The 24,214-nt window shown below is 38.4% G+C and overlaps 1 protein-coding gene across 1 annotated transcript in view; it reads right to left on the bottom strand.

Moving 5' to 3' along the window:
* The window catches only part of LOC124797870 (protein peanut), a 161,031-nt gene that overhangs the window by 11,237 nt on the left and 125,580 nt on the right, over window positions 1–24,214 (bottom strand). Inside the window, exons 6-7 of the mRNA XM_047260958.1 lie at window positions 16,204–16,339; window positions 5,166–5,329 (exon numbers count right to left, since the gene is read on the bottom strand). Of these exons, the coding sequence (XP_047116914.1) occupies window positions 5,166–5,329; window positions 16,204–16,339 (300 nt within the window). The remainder of the gene's footprint in view (window positions 1–5,165; window positions 5,330–16,203; window positions 16,340–24,214) is intronic.

Here is a 24,214-nt window from a genome sequence, read left to right as displayed (position 1 = left end):
GTGACTGACATGAAACAAGGATTGTTGGCCTGTCCTGCAAAATCTAGGTTGAATGTCACAGAATACATCACAGCTGGCATGTATCCATACACATTTACAGTTCTTCAGGGACTGAATGACAATGATAAAAACAAAACACATTACACTGTGCAGTTGGTTTCAGCGATTTACTGCTCAGAGGCCAGGAATATCGAAGTACACATGGTTCATTGATGAGGCATGGTTCCACCTCTCTGGCTGTGTAAACTCTCAGAATAAATGTTTGTGGTGTAATGAAATCCACATGCACTGGTCGAGCAACCCCTGCATTCACAAAAGATTGGCGTGTTCTGTGCAATATCACATCATCGGACCAACTTTTTATAAGTCTACTGTGACAAGTGCAGTTTACATCAAAATGTTTCGAGAATTTGTGAACCAGCTGGACGATGAACTTACCCTTGGCTGGTACGAACAGGATGGTGGCACATGCCATATGTCTTGAGTGAACCTGGCTAAGATTGAATCGCTTTTCCTTGGCAGCATGATTTTGAAAGGACTGTTGCCCCAAGGTCACCTGATTTAACACCACCTGACTTTATCCTCTAGATTGACCTACAAGGCAATGTCTGTAGGAACAAATCACACAACTTAGAAGATTTGCAAGAGAATATCATCCGTGAAAACCAGGCAGTGATGCCAGAGGTTCTGACAGCAACATTTGAGAATCTGCACCGTTGTGTTCAATTCTATTTACAAGTCGAGTCAGTTACTTCCAGCAACTTTTGTGATTCACCTTTATTTCCCCATGTACAAGGTATGACATATCCATTGCATTTCATTTCCTGAATTTTATGCAAAGCCTTTAACCCTCCTAATACTGTGGGGTCTGTAATGGCCCCAGACCGTAATTTTCTGTAAAATATACCTTATTTCCCATTCCTAAAAATTACGAAAAATTCTGACTTTTCCTGAATTAAGTAATGGGTTCGTAATATATTGATAAACTTTTTGAAAATAGTTTTGCAGAAAATCAAGAGAGAACCACTGAGTACCATTGGGGTTAAATGCAATCCCATTTCTCTCTTGCGGTATTACTACCCAATAATGCTGCATTGAATCCCTAACTGTTGCTGTATTTCCTTTTTTTTTTATTCTTGTAAATATTGTTGTAACGTGATTGTTATCAATACTTTATAAGCAGGCAGTTATTTGTTCCATACAAGTGGAGACTACTATTGTGTGTTGCATTTAGCGGAAACTGTCTCGTCACCTTTCCGAAGACGAAGTGCTTGAAATATTACTGCAGGATAATCCTCTATCTGGAGAATCAAATAGTGATATCAGCGATATAGTTTCTGATGTCTCATGCAGCGATGGGGAAATTGACGTCTTAGAAGAGAATATTCCTCAATCAGACGGAAGTTCAGAAGAAAATACGGACAGCGCAGATGTCCATCCTGAACAGGACATAACACATATTTCTGACTGTTATGTGTAAGTACACATTGTATTTTTGTAAATGTGAATTAGGGTCTAGTGCCAAGATATACCCTTTGTATTTTTTATTTTTTTATTTTGTGTAGGTCTAAAAACAAAGAAGAATTGTGGCACAAACACAAGTTGAGAAGAGCTTGTGGAAGAGAAGAGAGAGAATGCGAGTAAAGCCAGGTCCAACAAAATTCGCAGTGAAAAATGTAGACTCCATAGAATCAGCTTTTCAGTTGTTTCTTAGGAGAAACATTGTTGATGTAATTTTAAAGTGGACTAACAAAGAGGGTAGTCTTGTTTACGGTAGTAAATGGAAACCAGTAGATGACATTGACCTGAAGTCCTTTATCGGTGTCTTGATCCTAGCAGGTGCTTACAAGGCGCATAATGAAGCAGTTACATATCTGTGGAACAAAGAGGATGGTAGACCCATGCAGAGACATGCTGTAAATCTATTTTTCTCAGGATGTCTTGAGTAAAATTTCCTATCTTGAAGCCCATTCTTTCTGATACCTTCATCCTCCCAACATTCCCATAATTAAATACAATAACTGCATCATAAATTGCAATTCTGACAACTGTAGCAGATGCAAATGTGTTTTTAGGGCATTGTTTCCATATGAGTGAATTCAGAGACTCATTTGGATTTTGGGTTTTGCCATGAACACACTTTTTGAGAAGTGCAGGATCAGCCAGAAACTTGTAAGTGGGCTTCAAAAGATCCAGGATACAATTTGGAAGCCTCTCCTTGTGAATATAGGAGTTGTTATCCCTCCAAGCTTGTAGATATTTACACCAGCTAACGTGGCACAGATTACAAATAGAGTGTTCATCTGTTGACAACATATGGAAATATGTAGCCCATACTGCACTTTTCATGTCATTTACCTGGATAGGTTCTGTCTGATAGCCTTGCCATAATACACTTGAAGAGAGTCTATCATCTTCTTTGTGAGTCTGTTGTTGTCCACCAATGCCCTCTCCATCTTCCAACTTTTTGCCCTTCATGTCACTGACAAGTTTCCTCAATCTTCATCCCATTCTCTTCTAGATGTGACCTATGCATTCAAGTTTCTCAATTGAAAGTTCTCCATAAGGTTTGCTCTCATTCACATACTTGAATGCACTGGAGCCACCATCCCCAAGGTATTTCACATATCTGACACCACGTTCCTTGACAGATCTCTTAAAAAATAATTTGCATACCAGCTCCTTCCATTCCACCACTAGCACCAGAAAATGTTTTGCTGCAGTTATGTCCTTTTACATCTTCTTCACATTTTCCACTAAGTGCACAGTTGTGGCGGAATTTGCTCATAACTTGAACATCTAGTACCTTCCCTGTGTCAATACTTATGAGACAACAAGATCTGTTCTAACATGACCAAAATCGTTCTCATCTAACGGGTCATTGTCTGCAATAGCTTCTACTGTAGCTGCTATCATACTGTCCTCACACACACCAGAAATTATGTTTTCCAGTACAATTTATTTGTGGAAATCTCAGACATGGCGCTGGCATATTCATTATTCCACACAAAAAATTTCCCCCTTCTCTCCCAACTCCAATGCACCTCAGTCCATAGGTAAACCTCATATCACCTTCATAGTACCAATTTCTACATTTAAAAGTTTTGAATGAGCTATCAGTATCGCATTTTTTGCACACAATATGCAGATTGGCTGCCAGGCCTACTCCCTTGCCATCATCTATAATCTGAATGTTATCACTACCACACATCTTACAAAGCCAAGAAAATTTCACTGCTGCAGTCAATAATTCAAGGTCAATTAATCTAAATCCAGTGTACCGAGATTCATCACTGTAGTACGCGTCATTCACCTCACCAATTTTTCGCTTGGAGCTGCTAGGAGATGAGTTCATATTTTCAGTAGATGTTCTTACTTTGGACGTAGCTTCATTTTTAGTTTGTCGTCATTTCTCACGTCTTCCATTCACGAACTTATTCAAATGCAGTTTATCCAGTTTTTTATACACTCTTTGTGATCGTGGCATAACTGAATGAAGAAAGAATCGAACAATTGTGTAAATCTCAGTCAGTATCACAAGTCAAAAAAAGAATTGGCTCATCAAAAACTATGCAGCTAGTTTGTTATTGATTATAAGATATGGAACAGAGTCAAAGATGATCTATAAAACCAAAGAGTATGTACCACAGCCTTCTACATGTATCCTACACATGTTTGGTTGAAAGTAATACACAGAATCGTTGTTCACTGAGCTGGTATTGAAGTGGTGCTTCAAAATGTGGGCATAGAGGGAGGCCGCATCACACTTTTAATTAATTTTCAGGCACTTCAGATGCGATTTCAACATTGAAACTTTGGGAACTTATTGTCCACGAGTTGTACTAATAAATAAAAATTAATCGAAAATGGACATTTTTGGTCAAGTTCATCAACGTTCCCCCTTAATGTTTTACGCGTACAAAGATAAGGGCTTCCTGCATCATAGCAGCTGCCAAAGCACAGTAGTGCCTGTTATCTGGCGCTCTCTGACGGCTACTGAAACGAAGCTATTTCTAACAGGTCATGGGAAAGTATTGCGAATGGTGGTTTGAAAAGCATTACTTTCAAAGTAAATTTCCTTTTACACAAGTTGAACTATGTGCGAGAATATACGATGAATTTCTTAAATCGTATAGCGTTTGATGACGAGCCACTTAGAAGTATTTCAAGCCCAGATCAGGCATTCATGTCGTCATTATGAGCAAATTGATGTAGTGCTATGGGAAGCTCTCTCTCCTCTGTGGTAGCTAATTTATTTGTGGAAAACTTGGAGGACATGTCACTGGACTCTGCTAAAATTTTTACTGGCACATTTGTGTGATATATCTTTAAGTGTAACAAGTGCTAAGGATATCAACATTATATGTCAAAGCTTAGCTTCTCTTACAGCTTATTAACCTTAGAGACCAATATTATATGTGAAAGCTTTGCTTTTCTTGTAGCAACACTATGTATATTAATTTAAAACATTAACTTTTCCTGTTTGTGTTTCCACACTACTTAACAAGGATGCTGTTATTAGCTGACTGCATCACGTGTCCTATGGTCTGAATATCCGCTATCACTGGCTGGCAGGATCACGTGACATGAGCTATGACTGGCTTACAAAAGCCCATCGCAATCTCGATTACAATGGTTCGAAAAGTAACATGCAGTGTTTGGTGGAATTCGAATTTATACTTTCGTAATATGAAAATATGCAGCATACATGTTGCTGCACATCAAAAATCTCCCCAAAAGGAGATTTCTTCCCCGAGTTTCGTTTTCTAAAGTGCTGGGAAATTCTACTCCCGTGCATTAAAGCATAACCATTCAAAGAATATAAGTTTTACGGTTCTGAGGGAAAATATACTGTCACTTACTAACATGGAGAAAGTGTGTTTTCATCCATGAGAAAGTGTATTTTTAACTGTGAAATCCGGGAAAAATTTGGGAATTTTTTTTCCTTGTCCGCGTATACATCCTGTAATACAAATACTGGAATTGTTAACAGAATTGTTAATAAACACTTTAAAAAATTTCTGGAGAGAGATGATCGCACAATACAGTGCTTTGTGAATAGCACAGTGATAAGCAAAGTTACATTTAGTATGTAACAACAGTACTTTTCAAAGTTAATGACAACTGGAACAAGTAGAAAATTGAATTTACTTATTTGAACTTACTCCTTTGAGTTGGCCTCCAGACTTCTCCTCCTGAGATCCTCCAAAGACACATTGTTTGTCTGCTCCCACATTTGTTTCTCCTTTTCAAATTCTCGTCTTTTCTCCTCAAGTTCTTTCACTTGCTGTTCATAAGTTTTCCTCATTTGTTCATGCCGACGCTGAAGCTACAGAAACAAAGTTGATCTTGTAATATTATTTTTATTAAAATGATAAAAATACATATATCAATAACAAGAAGCAACTATGTGGTCATTTCTTAAGAAATACTAAATAAATTACGAATGTCTAAGTAGTTGGAAGTGGTTCCAATTACTATTTGTCTAAAATTAAAATGAAACTTTTACTGGGTAAAAACCCAAGAAGATAACAGAAATTAATAAAAGAGATTGCAAGTTCTGCAAGAATGCAAATAATAATTTAGGAATATACCTAATAGCAGAGTCATTCAGTCATTACCTTCAATCCTACATTATTTAAAATTCTTCACAAACAGATTTATCAAGGAATAAATTGAAGAATATTAATACAGAAGGAACAACAACAACGATTTAGCTGGAAATAAAAATACAATATACTGGAATCAAGAAAGTGGAAAAGCAGTAAAAGAAATATCAGGAATAACTGGAAAGTTCTGGAAACACTGAACATTATGTGCAATTAAAACAACAAAGAAAAGAAACATCTTTGATAACATAGAAAAATCAAAATTTCATCTGAAAATTCACGAGTTGTTAAAATGCAAGAATACTTAAAAATTATTCCAGAGATTTTTGTCAGACTTTCAACAATAAACACTGAAAATTTTGAAATACTTGCAAAATAGTTTGATGAACTGTTAAACTGCCCAGATCCAACTCATAAATTAGGATTTTCAGATTTTTGTGAGAAGGAAGAGGAAGATATGCTACCAAACACTACAGAAATCACAAAAATAATTTAAACTCTCAAAAACAAGAAAATCAGTCGAAAGATTCCACAACAGCTACAATCACTTCTGTAATGGTCATAAACAATGATTATAAAAGACCTGCAAATAGTTTTTGAAGAAACACAGAAAACATAAAATATTCCAAAAAAATAGAAAGTTGCCCTAATAGATACTCTTCATAAGAAAGGCTACTTGCAGATAAAGTCTCAAAAGTAAAGTTTGTGGGTGAAATTAAGAGTGTGTCACGTATCACCATTTAAACTCTGAAGACAGAAACTACGTACTTAAGTAAACAGCCTGCCATTTGCAGTTTATTTTGCTGTGCTATCTGAAAATCCAACAGATGCAGAAATAAAAGTCAGTCAGTAGAGCAGCTTTAAAAATCTCTGCTGTCAAAAACATATAAAATGCCCTAAAATATTTAGACGGATCGACAGTAGTCAAATAGCAAAGGTAAGATAGCTCAAGCATTTATGAGAGGGAATTTAAAAAAAGGGGGGGGGGCCTTGGAAAATCTGCCATAAATGAAACAATTCATAGAATGGAAAGGGACATAGAACAACAAAAAACATTTATAATACAAAGTCCACATCAAGAACTACAGTACTAAAGTATTCCAACATGGTAGTGAAATCAGAATGCACCTACACAAGTACTGATTTATAAATTAGATTAACTGTAAATATCGAAGAGAAGAGTCTTGACAAAAATTGTAGGTTCAGTAAGAAGCACAGAGACTGGGAAATTAACCTGTCAATTGTCTTGTACCATTCCACCGTTATTTTAAAATCGTGAGCCCATACCAATTCTTCCATTATTGCTTCAGCTAACACCTTAATGAGTTGTGTTGTCATATGTCCAGGTGAGCAGCAGTAATATAAAATAAACAGTGGGCTAGGTGAGAAAAAAATTTATGATCTGTGCAAGAAAATGACCCCGATTCTGAGCTAGCAGCACACTCTCACAAAGACGCAGTTATGTATGGTGTAATTAGCGAACAAATAAGCGGTTGGCATGGATCTGATGTACTGCACTTTTTAATGTTTTGAGTGGGTTTCTACTGTAGGGTAACAATTGTGTGTGGCAACAGAGTTATATAATGAAAAGTTTATTTTATTATTGTTTTATTAAACAGTGATTTAGCTCATATAATATACTGTTTTTTTTTTTTTAAGATGTAATGTACGTTTATTTTATCATAGCTTAGTTAAATTTAAACTGTGATTTTGCTCATCCATATTAATTTTGCTAACATAAAGACAGCTATACTTTATATGTGTACAAATTGCGTCGCACATCTGCTTGTGTTATGAAAAATGGCATGCCCACTGATGAAATACAGGAAAAAAAAAACAACAGAAACTATTATAACAGAAAGAAGGATGACTGTTTTGGGCATTTCAACAGGATGAATAACAATATAAAAGCAAAGAAGCAGCAAAAAGATATCTTCAGAAGGAAGGTATTAAATTAAGATGGATCCCAAGAGAACTGGTTTTGACAGGTCTGAAAAGAAAAACCATGTTTAAGAGATTAAAGACGATCGGAGGAACAAAAAAGAAGGAACTGAAATTCTCATGTGGTCCCCAGTTGGCCAAAATGGAAAAGCAGCGGCAATATTAAAAATCTGAGAAATTACTACTACATGATTGTATTTCCATTCACTGTGGCTACTGAGAAAGAATTACACCACAATTACACACTGAAATTACGCCATTCACATATGCGGAATGCCTGCAGGTAAGTATAATGGATGAACTGGCAATTTTCACGCTATCTATGCATGATCTAAACAAATGAAACTAAGACTATTTCTACAAATAACTCAGCTCTCTTTTTCTTTAAGATTTCATAAATGATCAAACATGAAGCAGATTCACTTTGTAAACATATAAGCTATGCGAGACCCAAAAATGTGAGCTTCATAGCAACCAAGTAAGCTACGTTGACTCAACTGAACGTGACAAAGACATCTAAATCACAGAAAAAGGATTACTCTAGTTAGACAATGCCATCTCACATTATTCTATTAACACTTCGATTGCAACCACACACACACACACACACACACACACACACACACACACACACACACAAAAGAGCATTACTCTAGTTAGACAATGCCATCTCACATTATTCTATTAACACTTCGATTGCAACCACACACACACACACACACACACACACACACAAGAGCCATTGTGGTTCAGGTGCTGCACTGAGTGCATAAGTATTTTGATGTGTTTGACATTTATTATTTCTTTTTTTTTTCTCTCCTTATTTTGGCCTTTGGATCAGCACTAAGAAAGCTCCGACTTTTTGGTTGTTGTTGGATGATTGCTGCGATGTTCAATCTGAAGACTAATATGATAGAGCTCTCCACACTTGTCTATCCTGTACAAGTCTGTCTCTGTCTGTGTTAGTGTTGCACTCTACATCCAACTGAACCTTCTTACTGTTATCAAACCTTGCTTTCTCTTTACTATTTTTACCCCCACAGTATTCTCCATTGCTAAACTAACTGTGCCTTGGCACTACAGGATGTGTCATATCAACTTATCCCTTCTTTTAGTCAAGCTGTGCAAGAAATTTGATCCCCCCCCCCCCCCCCCAATATGATTCAGCTCATTCACATTTCACTTCAGACAAGTACTTCCAAGGTATGTTTCCTAACACAAATTTGTAGTTTTTGTGAACTTATTTTTCTTTCCGGAAGTATTTTCTTATTGTTATTAGTTTATATTTTCTATCCTTCTAACTTTTTGCATACAGACAAGCAAATTAAAGTGCCTGCTTATGGAACACGGGGAGGTGTGCGGGACCAATACTGAATTCGTCTCTCAGATTAGTGACAAGGGCAAGTGTGTCGGGCAGCCTGGATGTGGTTTCTAGATGGTTTCCCACATCCACTTAGGTAAGTACCAGACGGGTTGCCTTGTCCCTCTGATACACAATTGCAAGCACTTTGGAGAACCACACGCCACTGGTGCCACTGGCTGGATAGAGGACACAGGAAAACAAGTAAAGAATTCTTTCACTTATGGTATTATTATGGTGTCCAAATGGCAAAACTCATCGACTGCTTTCAGTGTCTCATTTCTTAATCTACACTCCTGGAAATGGAAAAAAGAACACATTGACACCGGTGTGTCAGACCCACCATACTTGCTCCGGACACTGCGAGAGGGCTGTACAAGCAATGATCACACGCACGGCACAGCGGACACACCAGGAACCGCGGTGTTGGCCGTCGAATGGCGCTAGCTGCGCAGCATTTGTGCACCACCGCCGTCAGTGTCAGCCAGTTTGCCGTGGCATACGGAGCTCCATCGCAGTCTTTAACACTGGTAGCATGCCGCGACAGCGTGGACGTGAACCGTATGTGCAGTTGACGGACTTTGAGCGAGGGCGTATAGTGGGCATGCGGGAGGCCGGGTGGACGTACCGCCGAATTGCTCAACACGTGGGGCGTGAGGTCTCCACAGTACATCGATGTTGTCGCCAGTGGTCGGCGGAAGGTGCACGTGCCCGTCGACCTGGGACCGGACCGCAGCGACGCACGGATGCACACCAAGACCGTAGGATCCTACGCAGTGCCGTAGGGGACCGCACCGCCACTTCCCAGCAAATTAGGGACACTGTTGCTCCTGGGGTATCGGCGAGGACCATTCGCAACCGTCTCCATGAAGCTGGGCTACGGTCCCGCACACCGTTAGGCCGTCTTCCACTCACGCCCCAACATCGTGCAGCCCGCCTCCAGTGGTGTCGCGACAGGCGTGAATGGAGGGACGAATGGAGACGTGTCGTCTTCAGCGATGAGAGTCGCTTCTGCCTTGGTGCCAATGATGGTCGTATGCCTGTTTGGCGCCGTGCAGGTGAGCGCCACAATCAGAACTGCATACGACCGAGGCACACAGGGCCAACACCCGGCATCATGGTGTGGGGAGCGATCTCCTACACTGGCCGTACACCACTGGTGATCATCGAGGGGACACTGAATAGTGCACGGTACATCCAAACCGTCATCGAACCCATCGTTCTACCATTCCTAGACCGGCAAGGGAACTTGCTGTTCCAACAGGACAATGCACGTCCGCATGTATCCCGTGCCACCCAACGTGCTCTAGAAGGTGTAAGTCAACTACCCTGGCCAGCAAGATCTCCGGATCTGTCCCCCATTGAGCATGTTTGGGACTGGATGAAGCGTCGTCTCTCGCTGTCTGCACGTCCAGCACGAACGCTGGTCCAACTGAGGCGCCAGGTGGAAATGGCATGGCAAGCCGTTCCACAGGACTACATCCAGCATCTCTACGATTGTCTCCATGGGAGAATAGCAGCCTGCATTGCTGTGAAAGGTGGATATACACTGTACTAGTGGCGACATTGTGCATGCTCTGTTGTCTGTGTCTATGTGCCTGTGGTTCTGTCAGTGTGATCATGTGATGTATCTGACCCCAGGAATGTGTCAATAAAGTTTCACCTTCCTGGGACAATGAATTCACGGTGTTCTTATTTCAATTTCCAGGAGTGTAATTGCCCTAGCATCACTAACTTAATTCCAAGTATTTGTTTTACTTTTATTGTTGTTCATCACTATTCATTCTTATCAACATCTCTTCCAAGTCCTTTGCTCTCTGAGGGAAATATAATCACTGGCAAACTCCAAAGTTCTTATTTTTTCTCCTTGTACTTTACTTCCCTTTCCAAGTTTATGCTCTGCATGCTTCATTTCTTGTTAATCTCTTTAGCTTACTTTACTACTAACTCAATGACAAATTAACTAACATGGTGGATAGCCGACAAGCGTGTCTCGCTCCCTTCTTAATTACTTCCTCCATTTCCTGTCTTGTGACTCTTGGAACAGCAAACTGATTGGTGTATAAATTGTAGATAACATTTCACTCCTTTTACTTTATTACTGATAATTTACAGTAGGCAATGTGCACTGTGCTTCTATGGTCTAGACATTTATACACATTTATAGTTGCAATACAAACGTATCTTCTGATTATACAAGTCTAAACAGACTATTTACTAGTTGTTATTTTTTGTGTTGTGCTTTGAAAAGTGGAAAAGCAAAGAGAGATTTAATCCATTTTTTACAAAATAATTTTCTTTGAAGGCAATCTTTTGGGTATACAGCAAGTGACAAACTGGTAACAGCCTACGCTTGCTTAATAGTGCAGCTGAACTAGCATAAAAGTCCACCACAGCTAAGTGATGATAAATCTCAAAACTTCAACATGTGAAAAATCTCTACTCATTCACTCCGGACTGTTAAGTTAATCAACCTCACCTGGGGCGATGAATGAGGAATGAAGATGTTATGCACTTGTTAACCCATTGACTGCTATGGAGGAGTTAACATGTCATGCTCCATTGCTCCCTGGGTCTGAGAATGTGTTTAAATGAGGCTTCAGGGCTAGCCTTAAGCACTATTCACATGTTTATGCATCCCATTCTGCAGACCCCTCTCACTGCTGCACACAAGTTACTTCCATATCTCAGTGAATAAAAAAGTTTTGAATATTTATAACACAGCATATGTGCCTTCTTACATACTATCATTTGCTTAAAACCTCATTTTGATGTCCTGAACCATTTATGAAATGTGACAATTGTTATGACCACAGGATTCCCAATGCACAGGGACAGAATTAGGTATGCCGTACACAAGTCTCCGCCAAATATAAAAAACAAAAAACCCCAGGTAGCAATATCAACAATGTAGGAGATGATAGCATGTTACTTTACAGTAAATAGCAATCTAAGCTGCAGGCAGGCACAATTAAAAGACACTTACACATAAGCTTTTGACCACAACCTTTGTTGGAAAAAGAGAAACACACACCATTCATTCACACAATATAGAACGTCTCACAATACAGGACCGCCAACTCCGGCAGCTCAGGCCAAAATCATGTGCACGAGGTGGGATTGCTTGTGTGAATGAATAGTGTTTGTTTCTCTTTTCCTGATGAAGGCTGAGGCAAAAAGCTTATGTGTAAGTCTCTTTTAATTGTGCCTGTCTGCAACTTCTTGTGTTACCTTTATGGTAAGCAGCGATCTATCTTTCCCTACATTGTAAATATAAGAAACAGTATCTTGAGAATGAAATTAGGTCTCATTCTGATCTCAATTTTAAATAAATTTTCAATATCTTATCTACATTTTATTCACAGCAATGTATGAGCTAAAATTAACCTTTTTTCATCAAATAGTTTTCTTAAAATGGGATGATAAGTATTTCGTAGTCGCAAGAATGCCATCTCTCACCACAGGTAGTAGCATTAGGCAAGCTGTACAATGACTGTAAAACCGTGGTCAGCAAGGAATGCAGAGACCACGTCTGTAAAGGGTTAATATCATAAGCTGCTACTTTTGTTTATAACTTCAAAACTTTCCAGATTACATTTGTATCAGCTATTGAAACTACATCTCCTATTTGCAGGCACTTGTGACGTGTTCCGTATATCAGTGATAATTGTCACTGGCACTGTGGGTACAAGGCTACTCCCACCTCTCAACAAACATAGCAACAACACACAGTTATAAACATAGAAGGATTTATTTTGGAAACTCAGAAGCAAGCACATAGAGTAGATAAATGAGCATATGAGAACCAGGTACGTTAAACATCTGATTGGGATCTAGCAATTGTGAAACAGGTGAACATATTTAAATAAAATGTGACTGAACAAAACGAAACATCTCCCCCCCCCCTTTCCTGCACACATGTAGATTTACAGAGGAAGCAATGCTTCACAACTAGACAGTCATTACATTCTCTTAACGTGCGCCTGTCGTGAGCTTACAGGTGTATTACATGCGTCAAGGTGGAATGCAGGGATGAGTTGGTCCACATGGAGACTTTGTTCACGTCATTACTTATCAGTCATTCTTGACTGAAACATGCAGCCTGCATGAGCCCTTGAGAACGTAATGCAAGAAACACACATATCAGCAGCATCACAACAAAGAGCAAATAACTACTGGTGAGCAAAAGAGTGGAATAACTGATTTAATATGTGTGACTGACACAGCATACATATCACTAATCAACTGCTTTATAGCCTTTGCTCAAAATCTTTCACTGAATGTTTCTTCGAACACTTGGCATTGGTTATCACATATACCAATAGTAAGCTTCGCCTTTGTTGTCAGGACATTGCAATGTAGAGCAAGAGACTGCAGAAGCAACTGGGTGCTGTCAGGAAACTTAGTATCCTTCCACCTAACTGCTCATTCTGGCATCGTTCTGCAAGAAAGACCTGCAAGCTGGCAGTCCCTGATTTCTTCAATAAATTATATTTAATCAACTAAAGATGTTACAGTCTGGCTACAAGACACACAGGTAATAAATAACACAACACTTTATTACTTCACGAATATTGGTGAAGGAAAATAATTGCCACAGACTGGCTGCTCTACTAGTCTGACACATATAGGCTGAATGTAGAGACTGACAGCGAAGCCGGCTGGACTTGATTCTATAAGCCATTGGCTGGCCAGTAGAGTGCACTACGGAGAGGCTGCATGTGCATCCTAGAGTAGAGACCTTGCGACTTCTGTGGCGCATCGTACAGCCACGAGTCCGGATCGCAGGTGTGGTATCTTATGCAGGACACTACATGTTACCAATCTCAATCTCTATGGTGTGCTAGCAATGTACGGGGCAATTTAAGGAGTCTACTAGATGTTCTGAATTGCACAATTATGTGTAATTAACTGATTTAAGTTGGATACTTAATTAATAAGACCAATATCTAATGCTCATTCCTCTATCAAACAGTGGAAACTCCAGGTAGAAATATCAACAATGTAGGAAAAGATAAGATTGCTACTTACCGTAAAGATAACGCGCTAAGTTGCAGACAGGCACAATTAAAAGATGCTTAAGCATAAGCTTTCGGACCAAAGCCTTCGTTAGAAAAAGAGAAACTCAAACCATTCATTCCCACAAGCTAGCACACCTCACACACACATGACCACTAACTCTGGCAACTCGGCACAGTGCTGGTATTGAAGCCCGAGCTGTCGAAGCTGGCAGTCATGTGTGAGGTGTGCTAGCTTGTGTGAATGAATGGTTTGAGTTTCTCTTTTTCTGAAGATGGCTGTGGCTGAAAGTTTATGTGTAAGTATCTTAATTGTGCCTGTCTGCTACTTAGCATGTTATCTTTACGGTAAGTAGCTATCTGTCTTTTCCTACATTGTTAGTATTTGTTCCTCCATGTCACATTACAATCCTACTTATCATAGGGAGGTGTCGGCACACTAAAGATCTGAAGGCAGTTGCAGTGTGCCGACGCACATATCAGATGCAATGTGCAACAGAAGAATTAATCAGCTGTGATGGCAAGACTACAACTTTTATTGTCACACCCCTGGATAAGCATAACATCCTTTCGACTCCTCCCACAGTAACCTGCTACCAACCACCACAACATGCTATCAGGCATGATTATAGTCTCAACCAAGCAACTCTGCCTCTCCATAATTAACCATGAGAGTAGCTTTAAGTAAAACTGTTATCATGGACCTTACGAATACCACAGTCCAGCCTCACTGCTCGTTAAACATATGTAAACAAAAGAACAGCAATTGATGATAACTTAGTAACAAATCAAGTGAGTTTGAACTGTATGAAGATCCTTAATCCTCAAACCTTCGTTTAATCAAATTTTGATAATTATTATTCATTTGGTCATCTGGCTAGCTATCACTATCAATTTCAAAACTTGTGGTACATTATGAAGCAACATCTGGTTGATGAGGAGAACAGGCAAGACAAATCTTTTGCTTGTTGAGTGGGTTGTGGGCTGGCTGGGTCAGGTGCTCCCTGCACCAGTTGTTATTGTTATTATTATTATTATTATTATTATTATTATTGTTGTTGTTGTTGTTGTTGTTGTTGTTGTTGCAGTTGCTCAGGAGTCATGGATGAGCACAATCACGGATGGATTCTTCATACATTTTAGGTTTACTACAATTTAATATTTGCTATAATTTGAAACTCATCTGCACCAGGATCACATAGAACACATACACTTATTGTGGAATGCCTCATTTTGAATAAATTAGCACACTGCTCAGTACAATTATTTGCTGTTAAGGTGCAGTTTTTGATAGTTGTTTCTCAATAATAAAAACACAAGTTAGTTATCTTATTCATGACTTTTTATCTTTAGTCCTCATAGCCCAGATCAGAACCATTCCTGAAAGAATACCCAACCAAAATTATTAATTGCGTAAGGTACATGCTATTGAATTTAACAGTTGACCAGTCTAAAGATTAATGGTATTGGACAAACATAGTAAGAGTGTGTCTTAACAGACCTCTATCACCAAGTGACACCATAACTGGAAAGAGCAGCTACATACAATAAGTCCACAATGGTACAAAGAAATTGTTGAGATTATGTGCCAAAGTGAAGGACTGTTAGTAGTTTCAAATGTTGGGTGTATTCCAGAATCACTTCAGTCATAACAGTTGTGAACAACTTTTTAAGCACCTTCTCCTGTAACTATCAGGTCCAGTTAGTGAGGTTTGATTTCTGTCCATGTCATCACTTTCTCATGCTTCAGATTCTTAATCTAACAATACTGACAGTCTTCAATAATCTCACTTCATCCAATTATGCATCAAATTATCTTCCACTACTTAAAGAAAGATGTCCCCAATGTCACCACAATTTACCAACTGCTCGAACAAGTATGTAATTGCACTTTAACTGAAATAACTGTACTGGATGCTACAACAATCAAAAGAAGGAATTCCTCACTAAGTGTACAGTAATCTGTGTGATCCTGGCACAAAGGAATTAGATAGTAGTAAATAACAGCATGAAATTCCAGCAAAGAGTCACTGAGTGTTGAAGAGGGCGATTACAATTTAAGAAAGATGCTTGTATTTGTATACATTTTCCATTATACTGACAATCATTTGTGCATTTATCTTCAGGAATGAAATGAGTGCATCACATAATTAGTATCAACTGTTAACAACCAACAATATAAAAAGGCATCCTGCTGGAGACCAAAAAGAGTAAGGGAAATGGAAGAATGAAGACAGTGATTGTGTGGTATCAGAAAGGTAGTAGCGGCACATACCTCTGCTTCTGAGTCCTTAAGCTTCTGCTTCTTTTCTTTTACTTTCATTTCAAACACTTGTTCCATCTCTATTTCCATCTTCTTCATTTTTGCTTCATGTTCTCGTTTTTCTTCTTCCATCTGAGCTAGTGGATTCCTGTTCAAATATCAGAGAAATAAAATATTAATGATCTGTTAAAGATCAATAAAAATTATAAAGCATGAGTAAAGAAATAATAATTTTGTAATTTCATCTGAGTGTACATATTTTTTATTGGGAGCAGCAATATCTGATTATCCATTTACACTCTTACTACTTTTCACAGTCAAATGTTCAAATGGCTTAAAATAACTGCATTAATGTTCACATTTGAAATAAAAATACAGTACAAACAATCAAATGGCAGAAGGTTTTTGGCAAGAATGCAAAGGAGTGCTAAAGATTTATGCCTCCTTCTAAAAGTTGCACATGACCAATAAACGTATTCAAGAGAGCTGGGTCAGTAACTGAAGTATAAAATCAAATTAACAGCACAAGAGCCTATATTTTTAATGAACCTCGCACAACACCATTTTATGCCCACAGAGGAGTTAGAAGATAGTCAGAGTAGGAACTGAAGCCTAATTGAAATATTGAATTTCACGAATATTTTTCAGATTGACAGAGAAGTAACACAAACGTCTTATAACAAATAATTACTCTAAATGTGGTGATATAAGTATTTCAAACCAATAAAGTATTTTGATGATGATATTCTTGGTATTTTTTTATCACATAAAACCCACAAGAATCCTAAAAGACTGGCCAAGTGGCCAAATAAATGAACAAAGCAAAGGCATAACGCTCTGAAGTTGCTTTCATGTTACTGAAATATTGTTACCTCCTCAAAACATTCTGCTGTACTTTGCTCATAGTTGGATTTTATCTGTGCTATTGTAAGATTCAAACTTTTTCTGATGTACCAAGATATTTTCCACTTAACTAAAATAAAATGTTAGTTGGCATGTATCACATTTACAAACTAATCTCTAAAAAGAAGAGTGCTGGCTTATTCTGCATATTTTTTAACTTGCTCTATTATGTAACTACCTTCTACGACAGCACATTGAAAGTAAATAAGGTATTTATTCAGCAGAAGTGAGCAGTACGAAGATTGTGTGAAGCAGATAACCACACATCTTGCAGACACCTCCCTAAGGGCCTTACAATTCTTATGCTCAGTTCCCAGTACATTTACTTCTTCACAGTTTTGATTGGTGATAATTAAAACTAGTCACACTTCAACAGTAATTTGTACAAATGCAAGCCAAGACACAAAAGTAATTTTCATATAGTCTTATCTCCATATTTAGGATTCAAAGTGGAGTAATGTTTTCTACTACTGAACTCTTCCATATGCACCCATCCAAAACAAAATAAAAAATTTAAAGTCTCGTCTATTAGAAACTCGTCATATAATTATATGTCTGGTTATCTACACTCAATAGCATAAGTTCTCATTAACTACATGGAAAGTAGCGATGTTCATTGTAAAGCTGCAAGATAAGTAATAATGTTGAAGATACACAAAAATATATGCATGGTGTCTGATCTGTTGTATATGGCCAACACAACAGGCACCACTATGTGAAACAGCAGCTGTTAATTGTGTGAATTGAGAGAAACCAACGACATCAGCCGCATTTGGGCTTCTGAAATAAAATCCAAAGACAAGAAAGTTTGTGCTCGACCTGGACTCAGACCCAGATTTCCTGTTTAACATAGGCAGTTGCCTTGACTGCCTCAGCTATCCTGGCATGCTTCTCATACAACCCACATTCCCATCCTGTCGTACACAAGTAGCCTCCCTGTCCATTCTCTTCCTGCTGGCGACTCACCTGATTCCTACATCAGTTTGGATGTAACGTGCATCGGCACTGAAATAACTGTATGAGGTATCACGCATGCAGACATGAAGATACACACACATGCCATGGGCATAAACCACAAGTATACAAACTACACTACTATATGGCCCAGTGTTGTGCATGCGCAAATCATTGCCGCAACTCTCAGAGATTCACAGGGGTGCCTTACACAGAGAGCATCCCAGGGTGCCCCTGAGAGCTACAACACCAAGAATTGCTTCTTAGCTTTTGGCAGGATCAACGTATAGATTTTTTTTTCCCTTCTGGTGTAAGGGTCCTTTATCTGTGATGATAAAAAGTCATATCACCAACAAATTTTGCAGTTTCATAAACACCAAATCTACACTATACATAAATAGCTTCATTGATCCACCTTCTAAAGTCCACAAGTCCTCAACACAAAAGGCATTGTACAATAGAAATAAGACATACAAATATCCTTATTAAAAACTTCACCAACATTAGAAGTACAGTAAGTTATGACATCCTGGTAATTAAGACTTTCGAGGCCAACAATACTCTCAGTATCTCCACAGCGAACAATAGCTGTGGTAAGCCATTCAGTGCCATGACTAAAGGCCACTGACAATACTGAAATCATTACTGGGATCAAGAAGAAAAACAAAGTGAAGGTAAAAGGCATTGCTCCCCAAGTTTTTTTCAGATCCTTGCGTTTTTGCAGGTGGTAGTTTGAATTTTTCTCTTATAAAGGATGATAAATTTAGCCTTGGTACTGGATGGCCTACCAAGGCTATTGTTCGCTGTGGAGGTATTGAGAAAGTATTGGTGGCCTTGAAAGTTTTAATAACCATGCTGTAATAACATATAGATTAGTGAGGCCTATAATAATAGGGATACCGGTAAGTGTTATTTTAATTCTAGTATGCCACTTGATGCTTGGACTTGCAATCATCACAAGGTTGACGAGTCAGAGACGATACATGTATTGAGTAATGGTGGTGATGTACATGTATAGGTGTGTGTATCTTCATGTTTATGAGCACAATGGCTTTTGCAATAATTTCAGTGCAGATTAATGTTACGTCTCAACTCCTGTGGGAATTGGTGTGAGCTGCCAGTAGGAGAAGAATGGTCAAACTTGCTACTTGCGTATGACAGCATGGGAATTTGGATCGGATGGGAAGCATGCGAGGATAGGCGATGTCAAGGCAACTGCTCAGATTAAGCAGAAAATCTAGATTACAGTCCTAGTCCACCACAAATTTTCACCTGTCTTTGGATTTATTTCAAAGCCCAAATGCCACTGATTTCATCAGCTGAAGTAATAGTGTATTGTGTAGAAGTCCCTGCAGTTATAAATTTTCTCTGAAAAATATCAGTGTTTTCATGTAAAAATCAAGCTACCAGCAGTTATTTAATTAAGCTGGAAAAATAACTTGACTTTTTCCACATCCCTGCATGTTTTTCCCCTTGACTAGATCTACAGAACATGATAAATGTTGTATGTATGAAAATTTTCTATTTAATTTTTGTGATATGTAGGCAAGGCAGTCATAACAAATGCTACTCCTGGTGTGTTCTATGTAGCACACATTGGCTAAAGAAAACATGTTACTTTTCATTACTCACATCAATACAGTGGCCTCAACTTAGTTTGGTTCAATATTCATTTCAACGATAACTATTGATGGTGGCAGCAAAATGTGGAGAATAATCAGTATTTACAGTAACAGCTCGATAAAAATGCTGTAGGACTGAATAGCAATGACCTGTCCTCACAAAACTGTCGTGCTGCAGCCTTCCCAACTTACTGATTATTGTTTGCGTTTTGCTGTCACCTCCAGTAAAAGCACTTGGACAATTTCACAACAGACAAATTTGAAACTGCTCTGTAGATCTGACAGACAAAATTACACTTGAAACAGCATTTAGTTCATGATGAGCACGAAAACAATTTATCAATTGAAGACCATGTTTGACCAGGAGTCTGTTCATTTTTCTGCATTTTTCATGACAATATTCTGTCAAGATCACAATTTTAATTTCTTTAATAACTAGTTTTGTCTATTGCCATGAAAAGATTCCGTTAAAACTTAAAATGGAAATACAACATGTGCATAGTAGTGCATTTCTGGCAAGAAAACTTTCAACCATGTGTGCAGCAAGTGGATGAAGTTATACATAAAAACATCAAATTGCACCATATAAATTAATAAGGAAAAAGAGAAGTTAAAAGTGATACAGAACTATTGAAGATCAGTGTGCAAATTAGCTGTTGGCAAATGCTCTCCCTGGAGCCTGTCCAATGTCTTGCAGTTGTCTTCAAAGTTGTTTACTTGTGATACTGCTAGAGCCGCACTGCTGTCCACTTACACTAGAATGTTTCTGAATACATCAACAAGCAATACATGTGGCTGTATATTTCCATCTCCTCCAGTAAACCCAACAACTATTCTTTGTCACCTTATGTAAGATCTCTAGCTTTTTTTGGAAGTCACCCACTGCATGCTTTTCAGCCTCACTCTGGTTCTTCTTGGATGTCTGTTCCTTAAAGCAAACTCCAGAAATCCTTCCTATCTTAACAACATTTTACTTGTCAGTGTCTCTGCATGTACACCAATTCACTCCACAAGCAAATTTGAAAACCTATATTCATTTGTTAAAAATACTGTGCAATCTTGTAAGATTATGCCATGTTGTTATGACATAGCAATATACATCTTACTGCTTTGAGTAACACTGTTTTAGTTTCTTTTCCCCATTTAGTTTAATTTTAATATACATTTTACTGACATCTTCTTTGTAGCCATTAGCTTTTGCCACTATTTTAACAGTAATTGGCTCCTTCCGAACAATGTCTACTTACAAATATAGTTTCAGCATTATTTTCACCATTGCTCTGAAGTACGCCAATTTATATCTTTTAGGATAGCAAGCTCTCCTGTTAATTATTGCATCACATTTGTTAGCTTCCTAACCTGAAATTAAGTATCCCATCTTTTTTTTTTTTATTAACAAGTGATCCAGAAAGTTTATGCCATCTACTTCCTCAAATTCTAATAAAGGCAGAAAACATAAATTTTGGATTTTTAGGAAGCCAACAGGTATGGATTCAATAATTAAAGGGGTTTTGCCATCCTAACAGATAAAAATCGGCATACTTCAGAGGAATGTTCAACAGAATGCCGAAATTAACAATCGATGAAGACAAAATTGGGAGGGAGCTAATTACTGTTGTAAAAGAGCCAAAAGCTAATGGCCACAAAGAAAATTACAACATAAAAATATATAATAAAACTAAATGGGGAAAAAAGTAAATAGTGTTAGTAAAAGCTTTATGAAATGTTGCTATGTCATATGACAACATCACACAGTGTTTTAAAAAATCTTAGGTGAAGACAAGTTTTCAAATTAGGGGTACTACTTGTTCAACATTACACTACAATGTCAGAAGTAATAGAAATGTGTTTTTAGACTCTGTGGTGCTTATGGATTTAGCTGTAGAGACTGTGACAAGCGCTATGTTAGCCAGACGAGAAGAAATACTGCTCTTTGCTTTAAGGAATATACTTACAGAAACAACAAGAGCACTTTCTGTTTTCACCTCTGCACTTTGAGGTTGAAAAGTATGCAGCAGGTGACATCCAAAACAACTTAGACATCTTACCGAAGATACCAAGGAAATCTAAATCCACGTCCATGGAAATATACAACAACCACTTACAGACAAAACTAATTTAATCATAACAGTTATAAATATTACTAAATGACCCTGTTCATGATACTGATTGGCACTTTTACTCAGCCCTTGAGTGGAAGATTCTGGGGGCGCATGCTTGCAATAAGACTTGTAGCACATTGCCTGCAGAGACAAGCCCTGCCTTCTTTCTCCAGAGCAGCCAGCTTATAGTGTATAAAAGAAACAAACATGTAATGGACTAATGCATTACAGAAATGACATAAAAGTTTACAGTGAGTCACCAGTAGGACCAGATACATTTTCTTCAATTATTTTTGTAAATAAGCCTAACATTCACCACACATAACACCTTAAACAGATCATCACTATATTTACAAGAGCTGCTTATTGTTAAGGCACAAAATACTGTTGCTTAGATAATGTTGGCATTGAGTGTAAACATTCTGGGGCAGCACAAAGTCAGCTGACTTCCATCTCTCACAGAGGGGCCAGTACACCATTCACAGTCCCAATTGTAAGCTACCTATCAAATGGCTTCCAGGGCCAACAAAAATTTGATTTTCAATATCTCTCAGAATTATTGACAGAATTTAAAAATGTAAAACCCTGTCATAATCCACTCATTAAGAGGCATAATCTCCTATCAAAAGTTTAACATATGTCTTGAGGCACCCTAGCTCACTGCATGCAAATACCCACATTATATTCAACCAGTATTTGAAAATGAGAGCACTTAAGTCACTTGCAAAAGAACTTTAAACAATTTTCTAGGTATGGTAGCGTGCCATGTTATAAAAAAACTATTACTGGTGAAGCAAATGTTTCAGCCACAGTTACAGAGGTCTCCTCCTACATCTACTAGTGTGTTTCTGCTGTGCAGAATTGCTATATCTTGTCATGAGTGCTAGCACAGCATGACATTACGTTATGATTGGACACATGAGGCAGAAAGAGTGGGAACTTTATTGTAATAGGTTACTGTCATAGACAGAGTGGGGATCTGCTGCTCAATTTTTCGAACCTTTACAAAACTGTCTCTCACTGACAACCTCCAAAATGATGGATGGCAAAAACTTTATCCCTTCATACATTTTTTGTACTTGTGCAGTAAAACTGCTGCATCAGGCATAAATTTTAATGTATTACTTCTTTACTGTTAACTCTACTTGCAACATATTTTGCTGACAGTAGGTTCAGGAGATATGACATCATAAACACTGATATCTAGGAAAAACTACCTTTTTCATATGACTGAGCACAATTACGCAGACTATATGATGTGCCCATCGATTCTGCCCACTGTTGATTGTGACAGGCAAATATATTGACACACAGCTTGAGGTCTGAGGGCGCGAGCCATGCCGTGGAGTATAAAGTTCGAAGTGAGACTTGATGGATGGGGAGAGGTAGCTGTAGTAAACCGAGGGCACACTGCTACGGCCAGCTTTGGGAGCAGTGTTGCCCACACACCCGTAGCAGAGGCCAGACTGAGGAGAGCCAGGTGACCTCTATCAACGGAAGCATATGCGTCAGATCAAGGATGTCGGTTGTCGTAGGGCTCCTGGCTGTGGTACTGGGTTTGGTGCCGAGCTGTGATCAGGCTTTGAGTACACCTTTGCTATTGAACTACAGTGAGAATTCCCAAACTTTACAAAGAAATTGCTTTATTTTCCCCCAGGTCACCATAAGCTTGCTCTGTGTTTAAGACTTAAATCTGGTTTTGGGCTGTGAAGGGGAGGGAGGTGTGATGCTGAGGGTGTGCTCTGTTTTCCCACACTTAAGTTAGTGTCGAAACATTGAAAGGCACTGCTGTGTACGGAATATCTTTCATTAAGATGGGATTGTGGCAAATAAGCACTTTCTGTCAAAGTGCTATCTGTGATTTGCTCAGCTCCTGAAATTATCCTGTACCGTGTGGGGATGCATCGACAATTGGAAAATGTGATGTAAAATGGTGCCTTTCATTGCGTGCAAGCCAACGAAGTTTGATGTGCCATGTATGAATATCGCTTGGCTAATACAGTGTTATATTTCTGGTAAGGACTGGATTTAATTGTTTCTTTCCCTGGTCAGTTACACCCATCTGCTTCTAAATAGTATTTGTTTATTCAGAGACTCTTAATGCCAGTTGTTCTTTGGCATTCTCTCAATAATATCATGCCCGTTATTGTGTAAGTAAGCTGGCTGATAGGTAATAATAGTCACTTGTTTAATTCTGCATCATTTTGCTTGTAAAAATGTAATGTTTCTTTTACTGGTCAGTTGCAACTGCCTATGGATAAAGAATATTTGCTTATTAGCTGGTAATTAATAATGGCCACTTGCTTAAGGCTGTGCTAGTTGCTTTAAATAATAAACCTAACTGTTTAATTAGTCAAAAAATGGAAAGTCCAGGATGGACTACCACAGGATAGATTGCTAAGCAAGTAAGCTTTCAGCCAAAGGACCTCCTCCTGAATTAGA

The sequence above is a fragment of the Schistocerca piceifrons genome, chromosome 5, assembly GCF_021461385.2.
Source record: "Schistocerca piceifrons isolate TAMUIC-IGC-003096 chromosome 5, iqSchPice1.1, whole genome shotgun sequence".
NCBI classification, from domain to species: domain Eukaryota; kingdom Metazoa; phylum Arthropoda; class Insecta; order Orthoptera; family Acrididae; genus Schistocerca; species Schistocerca piceifrons.
This window is presented reverse-complemented; position numbering and strand designations above follow the sequence as displayed.